At 39.6% G+C, this 11,398-nt stretch overlaps 1 protein-coding gene across 4 annotated transcripts in view; it reads left to right on the top strand.

Moving 5' to 3' along the window:
- Positions 1-11,398, top strand: part of SESN1 (sestrin 1) — a 113,281-nt gene that overhangs the window by 81,454 nt on the left and 20,429 nt on the right. Inside the window, exon 1 of one of the 4 annotated variants that reach the window (XM_042939516.1) lies at positions 9,647-9,838. The exons of 2 other annotated variants lie outside the window; for them this stretch is intronic. In XM_042939516.1, the coding sequence (XP_042795450.1) occupies positions 9,737-9,838 (102 nt within the window). In that variant the 5' untranslated portion in view covers positions 9,647-9,736. Of the gene's footprint in view, positions 1-9,646; positions 9,839-10,141; positions 10,794-11,398 lie in introns of those variants that run through there. One more of the 4 variants, XM_042939519.1, reaches the window with a different exon arrangement.

Raw genomic sequence — 11,398 nt, 5'->3', positions numbered from 1 at the left:
TGTTGCTAAGCTTGTTTTTTTTGTTCTTAGAGTTAAAAGTTGAGTGTGACCTATTTGAAATGCACCCTGCTTTTGACTCTGCTTTGCTCTTTTTCCTGGATCCACATACTTTTTTTTCTGATGTCTTTTGAAGTTTATATATTTTTCAAACCCACAAATTTGTAAATTTAATATACATTATTTTAGGGTTCTAAGGTTTTAATTGTATATTTGTAATGTTCAAGTTAAAGTATTGTGGTTTAGTTTTTTAAAATTTTGTTGAATACTTGAAAGTTGAAGTTTCTGACCTAAAAGTAAGTTCTTATTGTAAAGAACACATGTATTATTTAAGAACTTGCCTATTAGAAACACAAAAGATGTAATATCTTCATTGTTAATAAAAACCGTCTCAGAGTACTTCATTGTACTTTTGCTTCATTGGACATTTCTTAGGTCAAATTTTTGTGATTTAGGATAAAAGCTATTGGTCACACTGGCATGTGTGTCACTGAAGGGTAAGATTGACTTTATTCATGTTTTTTGGAGAAGGGCTAGAAGGATTGATAATCCTTTCACAGTTATAGACCAGATGCAGGACAGACTAAATATAAGTTCTAATGGAAGGCAAGTTTGGTTTGTAATTCAGTAGACTGTCATAAACCATTGTGATTCTAAGAGCCTTTTCTCTTTAAGGCTCTATTTAACATTGGTGGGAATGAGATTTTGAGCTAACCCCCCCCCTGCATTCTGCTGGAATCAGCAGAAATCCATGGATCATTCTCTGAACCTTAAAGCCTGACCCAAGCCTGGGGGAATAATGTAGGGAGCTACAGACTAGCATGGATCCTCCAAACCCACTATGAGTTCTAGTGGGCCGATCCGGAGATATGGTGTATATATAAGGCAGTGATACTCAAATGTGTTACTAATTTTTTTTTGTCAGCGTAGTCTTCAGTCAAACAGTATTACCAGAGTTATGATATATGCAATATATAAAACTGGCATGTTATTAATGGTCTTTAAGTTCAAATAAATAAAGTTAAATTATTAAGTCAGTGAGAACAATGAGGCTATTTTATGTTTTAAACAAATTTGAAATTAAGGGCTATGGATTATGACTGCAGTATTATTTCTGTACTTTTTTTAATGTTTATTTTTGAGAGAAAGCATGAGTGGGGGGAGGGGCAGACAGAGGGGGGTACAGAGGATCTGAAGCTGACTCCACGCTGACAGCAGCCAGCCTGATGCGGGGCTCGAACCCACAAACCGTATGATCATGACCTGAGCCACAGTCAGACGCTCAAACGACTGAGCCACCCAGGCGCCCCTCTGTATTTTCTTGTATGCATAATATCCAGGTAATCTGGATTCACACAGCAAAGCACCCTCACTGTACCTTCGCTGTAGCAGTCCACTCACTGCTAGTTTTACTCCAGCACATGCAGAGACGCACGAATTTTTTTAAAGGCTGGAACACATTATACCCTTTCTAATCACTGACACATTTACAAAAATGTTCAAACATATGCTCACAGAGACGGTGAAGGAAACTTTACTTAGTCCAGGAACTGAATTATTAAACAAATTACTATTAGGGTGGTTCCCAATGCATTTAACGTTGATTTACATTTGTAGTTTGCCTTGAAAAAGAAAGTTTAAATTTAATATTTTATAATAACCCTAAAGAACTTGTAAGGAATGGATCCTAAGAAAAACAATTTGAAAACCACTGATAATGTAACAAACAAGCCTGGTGTAGGAGGAGGCCAGATTCTAGTTAGCTTAAAGCATATAACTCTTGATAAAATCAGGAATTATATTAACAGAGCTGAAATAAAAGTTTGAGAGAATATGAAGTTCACCTGCCCTTCATTTTAAATTTGAGGGGGCTCAAACTGGAAGGGCTGTTAAGAGATTTATAAACTGGGTTTCTGTTTTTTGTTAGTCTCTTTGTTTCAGGACTGGGCAGTAAACTAGATGACTCCCCATTTAATGCTCCCTAACAGAGTCCCAAGCTATCTGCCAATCTGTGTGACTTATGTGAGAGGTGTAAGTCTAAATAAAATAGACACCCAAACTCAAATTAAGATATTTCTGCCTGTTCATAGGATTTAAGAAATTAAATGCATATAATTTGGCATTCAGTAAATATCTATAAATAATGATTGAATGCTAAGTGCTTACATAATATTAAGATTTCTGTTAATTGCTAAAATAATAGTATTGACCTCTGTACATAAACCTATGCCAAAATGTACTTTTCAGATTAGAGTTACAACAAATTAAGAAAGAATACTGCCTTCTCCAATTTGTAATATCTGAATAAAATCCTGTGTTAGTATTTCTCAATTGTTTGCCAAAATTTAGGAAAACCATATTTTTCTGTTATTACAAATGCTCTTGAATTATGTTCAAATTTAAGTTCATGTAAAAACAATTTTAAAATGGCATTCTCTGGGTTTTTTGTTTTTGTCTTTGTTTTTTAGTATTTTTAGCTATACAGAAAGATAGTAGTGATAAGTAAAAATAAACATCTCTCAGGGGCGCCTGGGTGGCGCAGTCGGTTAAGCGTCCGGCTTCAGCCAGGTCACGATCTCTCGGTCCGTGAGTTCGAGCCCCGCGTCGGGCTCTGGGCTGATGGCTCGGAGCCTGGAGCCTGTTTCCGATTCTGTGTCTCCCTCTCTCTCTGCCCCTCCCCCGTTCATGCTCTGTCTCTCTCTGTCCCAAAAATAAATAAAAAAAAAAAGTTGAAAAAAAAAAATTAAAAAAAAAAAATAAAATAAACATCTCTGTTGAACTACATTGGCCTGAACATATACGTATTCTGTGTACAAAGGGGAAAATGGCCCAGAGGTGCAGTGAGGATTTTGGAGGGCAGAAGAACAGATGGGAAAGTTCAGTGAATGGCGTTTTATTTCTAAGATGCTTAATAACATGCAGGTAGTCTCTAGATGTGGCCTTGTACGTTGTGACCAGGTTTTACAATTTAACACCCTCTTGGAAAACTAGAGATCTCAGAAGGAGGCAAAGAAAGAAGGTAATTTAAAGGTTTAAAGGACCCACAACTAGAGATTATTACAGGGATGGGGGGCCTGGGTGGCTCAGTCGGTTAAGCATCCGACTTTGGCTCAGGTCATGATCTCACGGTCCATGAGTCTGAGCCCCGAGCCCGGCGTTGGGCTCTGTGCTGACAGCTCAGATCCTGGAGCCTGCTTTGGATTCTGTGTCATCCCCCCACGCCCCGCGCCTCCCCTGATCGTGCTGTATCTCACTCTTTCAAAAATAAATAACTGTTAAAAAAATTAAAGATTATTACAGAGGAACTGAGTGGGGGTCTTTGAGTTCTATAAGAAAAGCACATATGTAGATCCCTATTCACTACATGTTAGTAATAATCATACTGGGGGTGGGCAGGAATAGGGAGGTCAGGATAGTTGTTACAAATAAAAAAATAAAAATAACCCGATTAAAAGATTTTAGGAGCACCTGGCTGGCTCAGTCAGAAGAGCATCTGACACTTGATTCTTGATCTCTTGGATGTAGAGACTAGTAAGAAAAAAAAAGAATTTTAAAAAAATTATAGGTTACATACTAAAACCAGTTCTTGCCTTGTGCCTACAAACAGAAGTTCTTTGAGAATTAAAAAATATATATATATTTTTCACATATGTTTTTAGGTAGAGTTGAAATCCAGCTCCTCAAAAAGCATTTTAAAAATTATACAATACAGTAGTATACGTGCACAGAGAAATATTTTCTACTTGAATATGTCATATATTTAGTATCATTGGTTACCTTTTTTTTTTTTTTTGAGTTTGTATCACTTCCTTTTTCTCTTTCTTTAAAGCTACAGTAGTAGTTCCTACATACATATGGGATAAAGTCCAAACTCTCAATTTCCCACCACACCTGAACCTCAACCTGTTCCAAATTATACCAATTCCTTCTTATTTAACTCAACAATAATGCTGAAAAGTAATTCACCTGTAAAAATTGTAGCATTTTAGTATGAGTTCTCCCATTTAATTTTGAGATCTCAACAGACACTTTCTTTCCTATCATTTCACCTTAGGCCTAAAGGTGTTTAAAGCCAAATTTGGTTACAGAATGTTCATGAATCTTGTCAAACAATGGTATGTATTCAGGCAGTATCTGACTTGTAAGTACCTGCCTGACTTAACAAATGAACCAAATACTCCATTGCCCAAACCTATATAGCTAGCTTAGCAGTGCAAGCAAAGAAAAATCAAAGAAGCTTGGGAATATCTGTGGATTCCCAAGAAGAAGATGAGGAGAAACTATGAAAAACAGTAGTTGCTTTAGCAAAGCTGAACCCAAGGACAAGCTGATTCCCAAGCACAGCCTGCCTGCCTGGATAGTGGACCCAAAACCTCCAAAAATGTTTGTCTAGATGGCCCAAATCTTTCATAAACTTAATATCATTATTGAGGTAAGTTGTTTTTTTTTTTTAATAGAAAAATCTCTGTGAAGTTCATTCATTATATACTTATTGAGGGTCTGCCATATGCTAGGCACTTGGGCATTGGAAATACAGCAGTGAGCAAAAAAGACAAACATTCTGATTTTACAAAGCTTATATTCTGTTGAGTCAGACTAAATAAATTACTATGAGATATCAGTACCTCCTACAATGAATAGTATGAATTGGTTTAGGAAGACTGCTTTCTTCCTAGCACTTAACCAGTTATTCTAAGAGGAATAGGATTGGTATGAGGACCTTTTAGTAGACTTAGGTAGAGTCTTAGGGTAGATTTAGGTGAGTTCTGTAGTGAAGGAGCTCTAGGTAACATGAGGTCACCAAAGGCCTGGGAAAAGACACCAGGAGGACAGGGATAGAGTAGAGGAGATAAGCTCTCAAAGACCAAGCTCACTCATTCCATGATTTTATTTTTTAATGAGATCTCATCCTGAGTATAAGAAGGGAAGATAAATTTTTTCTTCTTCATTCCCTCTTTTCTTGTCCTCAGAATCAAGAACTATGACTAATACTGGAAACTAGAGTGTTTTATGCTAAGCAAAATTAATCAGAGAAAGACAGATATCATATGGCTTCACTCATATGTGGAATTTAAGATACAAAACAGATAAACATAGGGGAAGGGAAGCAAAAATAATATAAAAACAGAGAGGGACAAACCATAAGAGACTCTTAAATACACAGAACAAACTGAGGAGCTGTGGGGGTGGGGTGGGCTAAATGGGCAATGGGCATTAAGGAGGACACTTGTTGGGATGAGTACTGAGTGTTATATATAGGTGATGAATCACTGGATTCTACTCCTAAAATCATTATTGCACTATATGGTTAACTAACTTGGATGTAAATTAAATTTTTTTTAACTTTTTTAAATAAATAAGAATGGTGAGAGCTTAAAAAAGAAAGAACTAATACATAGTTATCAAAATTTGTAAATTATTCATTAAAAGAAGCAACCCAGCTTCTGCTGCTTTGGATTCAGATAGACCTGGGTTCTAATCCTTAAAGGCAATTTACTACTTTTATAATCTTGGATGATTTACCCATGCTTTATGAATTTCTGTTTTATAAATTTGAAAATAGGAATAATTATCTGCTTTATATATGTCAATTGCTTCAGTGTCTAATGGGTAGGAGTAAGTAAGTTACTGGTCTTATTAACCTGGAAAACCTGACCACAATTTAACATGCTTGTTCTTTAGGGGAAAGTGATTTTCTAATTTAAAGCTACTGACATTGTTTGGAACACTGCTTGTTTACAAATGTGGGTGATGGCCTATGTTTCTAAAACCCTATTAGAGATTTAAAATTGTGCATTTCTAAAAGAAGAAGCCCTAAAGGAAAGAATAAGGCAAAGATCTGTCAACATTCTTGCTCCTTTATAAGTGATAAAATTCTAAAAATTAAATTGAAGAAGTGAGAAAAGTAGAGGACAAATAAGAGAACAATGTAAAATTAAAGTTCAGTGCTAAAAGGATCTCAATGTACTCAAAACATGTCGAAAGGAAAAAAAAGTGCTTAGCAGACAAGCTATATATATAAAAACAGGAAGATATGAGCTGGAGGAGAAAAATCTTGACAAAATTAGTAAGCAGAAGTAATCTTATAAACCAGCATTCATTCTAAATAAAATGTTTTAAATGACAATAGGACATTTTTCAATAATGCTTTAAGCCCACTCTTAAAGGAGTTCTTTGGCTTAATGGATGAAATCACTGCTATGTGTGTTTTCTAACCAATTACTAAATATAATTCCTTTCTACTGAATAGATCTACAAATCTGTGGTACTTTAATTCCTTTGGTTAACGGGAAAATTCAAGGTTTAATATGTGGTCCATGTAAGTGTGATTATGCCTTTTGGCCTGATAAGTATTCATTCTACTAAAACGTATCTATTATTTTCCATGAATTAACTATATTTTCAAAAGTCTAATGGATGTAAGGAAGTCACTTAGGAGAACAGCTAATTTGAAATTTATTTCCTCAATTTCAAAAATAAGAGTATGAGGCATGATTTCCTTTCTCAAGAAATGTATTATTGTTGGAGAGACAAAATCTACCTTCATCCCTACACTTTGCTTCATTCCCATTGTTCTTCAGACCTCCCTGTTGCCTTGCCACAATTGCCTCAACAGCCTTCCTAACCATCTTTCTGCCTCTAATTTTGTCCCTTCCAATATATTTTTTTAAACCTTAGCTGAAATGCAAGTCTGATGTCTTTCTACTATTTAAAACTTGCAAGAACTCCACAGTACTCTTAACAATGAAATTTACATTCTTTAAAATAAAGCTTGAACAAGGTCCCTCCTTACTGTTGATTTTTTACTTGAACTCTATCACTGTCTTCTTCCAGACCCAATAAACTTCCTTTATTCTGCTTCCCTATTTGGACCATTCTCTCTCTCCCTGGCCTCTGGGCCTTTGCACATGCTGTTTCCTTTGTTTAGAACTCTATTCTCTCAAGTCCCCTCTCCTACCTCCCCCAACCCCCAATTTCTTGCCAAAGCCTCTCCACTAATCCTGTAAGTCCCAGCTCAGATGTTCTTCCTTCAGAAAGCACAGCTTCAAGTCCAGACTCTCTAATACATCATAGTTCTTAGCTCACATAAAGTCACTTAACACCACTCTGCTTTTACATAGTATATCAGCTTATTCTTGAGAAAATTAGAGTTGAGACCATTACTACTAATGACAAATGCAAAAACCTCACTTTGATACAACTGTGTAAGTCTACCAAAAGATTTTTAGAGGAAAGGAAATATTTCAGAATTACTATTACTTCTTGGATTAAATATCAGGTTTCTTCCTAGAAATAAATAATGTTAGAAATGTTTAAGTAGCAGACTTTGTAAAGTAACTGCTGGCCTATAATGATAACCTGTGGTAAATATCAAAAGTTTAGTCCTTTCCAGTTACTGTTCCATGCTCAGTTTTCATTTTTTTAGCAGATGTTTATTGCATGCCTATGACATGCCTAACACTAGGGGTTCATTAGGAGAAACACCTTCAGGACATCTGGCCTACTCAAGAAGTGACACAATGATATTTTCAGGTTAATATTGGTTGGAATTCTTGGTTACTATAGATTTATTTGGAGGCAACCCTTTTATGTTGAGAATAAAGTGACTAATTCACCATGCTGCTCTATTGTAAAGAGCAGAAATTATTACTCTTTGAAGAAATTATGTCAGTCTTTTTAGAGACCATAAAGGAATCTTGACATTTAATGGCTTAAAGGTCCTCAGTAAACCATAGAATTAGAATAGGAGTTAAAATTATCTTTCTTTTTATGTAAGTCAGCATCAAAGTACATAAACTGAAATTTTCTGGGGGGAAAAATCCTAATTGCAGCTTCCTATACAATTTCAGTGTATACCTCTTCAATAAATATTTATCAAGCTCTAAGTATCAAACACTACTCTATATATAGTTTGTAGTTTTGATTTGTATTTAATTATTTTGAACCATTTTTGGGTTAGCTAAATGCTAGTCTCTCATTAAAAAATAGAAAGGTAAGCATTCTCCATTTTGCAAATGACATAATTTTAATGTCATAAACAAGGTTATGCCCTACTAGACAACTCAGCCCCATTGTTGTATTCCTTCCAGAAAATAAAAATCACAGCTCAACTCTTCTAGAAGCAAAGTCATCATTTTCACTTATTTCTCATTATCTAGCATTATAGCTCACAACCTCATATATCAAGTCCATTTATGTTTCCAAGGTATTCATCTACAACCAGTTTATTTTAGAGGGTATGTCCTATTGCTGCAAACTGGATGATTTACTGGGCTTATTTTTGCTGCTTGTTGGTTTGTGGCTGAGTGGGCATTTGATTATCCTGTTTGCTTTTGTGGCTGTGCTCAGAAGAAGAGAAAGCTTGGAAGCCTCTGTAGCCTTTTCTTTTATGTTATTATTAACCCAAAATTGCTTTTCTTGACAGCAAAAATATTTTGTGTGCTTTAGCAATTTATAAAAACAGTGTATGAGAACATACGGTATTTATCTTATTTATCTGGAGAAGATTAAAAAAATAACCATTTTAACTTGCTTTTAAAATACATTTTAAGAGCTGTAAGAGTAACTTAATCTTCTCTGAGACATTGTAACCTCCACTCTTAAGACTGAAACTTATTTGCATTTAGGAGTCCTGGTTCTGTGTCTGTCAGTATTTATTGATTTAAACTCCGCTTTTTTCCTTTTGTCATGATGTTCCAACTTTTTTTTTTAAACCTGGACATGTAAGCTTTTGAAAACACAAGAGCAAACGTGCAAAAAGAGATCTAGTTTAGGAGGTGATTTTTTAAAAGAAGTTAATGAATCCATTTAAGGAAATAGTGTTCACACAGGATTTGAGAGATTTGCGACCCAGGTCCAACAGTGTCAGTTATTTATGCTCCTTTTTAACCTATATTGTCTCAAGTTCCTCATCGGATTTCAGAGAAATTCTTTCTTTAGAACCCAGGGCACTTATGGGAGAATATTAGAAATGTTAAAGCCTTGGAATATACTTGCGAGGAAAAGGGAAATGCAGAGATTGGCTACCAAGCCTGATTATCTGTGTAGGAGAGTGATATTTATAGTTTCTACATAGCTTACCAAAAATAATTTTACATTGAATATAGGCCATGGTCCCATACTTGTTGCAGCATTCCGGGCGCATTCAGCGTTGTTTGCGCATTAGTGGAAAGGCTGAAGGGGATTTCAACAGTTTATAAAATGTAAAGCGAACTTGGTTATTCCTGGTGGTGCAGGGTCCGCTTAGAGGTGGGCTGCTCTTCGGCTCAAGGTAAATGAATCCGAGTGGGTGGGAAGGAGGGCAGTCTCTCCGCTGCTGAAGCTGGGGGCAGGGGCGCGTTCGCCTTTCCCTGACGCCTGAGTGCTCGCGCCCCACCCCAGCCTTAAAGCAAGCCCACCGAGCCAGTTCTGGACGCGAGAATCAGCTCCTGGCGGAGAGCTCGGCCGCTCGAGGTTGTTTTTCCCCCGGCCGCGTCTGACCGCCCCCCAACGCCCGCCCCTCCGCGTCAAGGGGGCGGGGCTCCGCGGCGCCGCGGGCCGGCATTGGCGCGGGGGGCCGCTGGGCCGGCGGAGTGACGGCGGGGGCGGGGCCGCGCGGCTTGTTTGTTCGCGCCGCGCTGCCGCCGAGGTCCGCGCTGCCTGAGGCGCTGCAGCCCGGAGCCCGGCCGTCCGGTCAGCGCTCGCCTTTTCCGCGCCGCCGGGCTTCTCCTGCGCGTCCGCAGCCGGTCCCCGCGCCGACATGCGCCTGGCCACCACCGCGAACCAGGCGTACACGGCCTCGCTGGCCGTCTCGGAGCTGCTGGGCTGCAAGCAGTGCGGCGGGGGCCGCGGCCAGGACGAGGTATCCGGGCGAGGGGCCGGGCGGGCGGGTACCCGGCACAGCTGCCCGGGCTGCACGGAGGTCGCGATGCCTCCCCGCCTTCGTACCTAACAGCTGCGGAGAACGCTCCGCATTGGAGAGTGCCCCGGGAGCAACCGCCCGGCCGGCCGCCCTGCCCGTCGGGGGGCGTCTCGGGCCGGCCCGCGCCCCTCAGGTTGAAGGGGCGGCCTGTGGTGGGAGGGGAGACGGTTTCCACCGCGAGCCGGCCCCGGGAGAAAATGCTGAGGCTGGCAGACACAGCTGCCTCGGTCATTTAAATGGAAGTCTCCAAAACGTAAATAACGTCGTCTTGTGTGCAAGTCTCCACAAGTCAGAACCGAACAAAGCTGCAGTCTTAGGGTAGAACAGCCTGTGGATTTTTCTCCCCTCGGCGTCTTGTCAGAACATTATCGGTGACCCTCCCCCCCCCCTTGGCCTCCTACTCAAAAAAAGGGGGCAATAACCTTTGAGTCGGTTAAAAGATGCTGCCGCCTGGAACACGTATGTTCTGCCGGCTCTATGACGTTATGCACCGCGCTTACCCCTGGTTGTTAACCATCCCTGTTGCGCCCGAGACGGCCTTCAGGAGAAAGCGGTTCAGTTGTGTCATTTTGTCTTTTTCCCAAGGGGTTGTAAATAACGGCCCCATTTGAAAGTTGCTAGTACAGCTAACCGAAATTTGAGCCTTTAAAAGGCTTTCATTCAAAAGGTGACAAAGGAGAAAGTCATTAAAATTTGAATTGAACTCACAACGCTGGGTTGCCATCGGTCACGAAATCTAGGAATTTCTCCGCAGCGTTGCCCACTTGGGGGACTCCGTTTAATGTTTCTGTTGTTTCGTAAGTGGAGACTGCGTCGCGAGTGGACTGCATGGATTCACGCAACTTGAAGCGAAGACCTCGTGGGGGCTGTAGAACACACTTTCCTGGATTTTAACGTTAGTGGGTACATGATACGCTCCTCATTGTGTACAGATCATGCAGCAACCTAAACACCAACAAAACTTGCCCTGCCTGTTGCTTTGGAAACTCTATCAAAGAAACAAAACCGTGTGGAAGTGTTGACATCCCATTTCTGGTTTCCGTTTGCAGGCCATAAAAGATCTTTTCTCATTTTGACTAGAGGCGATCCCCAGTCGCGGAGCTTGAATAGCTGTTCTTTCTGATGGTGTTTGGGTGCAGAATCCCGGTTCTCGCCCAGATCTAGAGTCTCTAAATATAGCCACGAAAACTGGAAGATGAAGGGATACATTGTAGCTTGCTGGTTGGTTACCGTGCCCGTGGGATTGTGTTTAGGAAACTAGGAAGCCTTGCTGCGTTGTATTTTATCACTTTTAACACATCCGACATGTGGGAAAATAAGTCAGGAAGTAGTGCTTTATAGGAAAACTATTCATTTTACAAAAGAATTAATAACATGACTCTTTCAACTAGCATGCCTCCAAATAAAATGCTTTAAAATGAAACACTTTTCAGGGATGGGACTCCTGACTAAAATACAGGGCACACACATGGCCTAAGTCAGCCTTACAAATCCAGTACT

Source organism: Panthera leo, chromosome B2 (assembly GCF_018350215.1).
Source record: "Panthera leo isolate Ple1 chromosome B2, P.leo_Ple1_pat1.1, whole genome shotgun sequence".
In the NCBI taxonomy this organism is placed as follows: domain Eukaryota; kingdom Metazoa; phylum Chordata; class Mammalia; order Carnivora; family Felidae; genus Panthera; species Panthera leo.
Note: the sequence above shows the minus strand (reverse complement) of the source record. Positions and strands in the feature narration are given on the sequence as shown.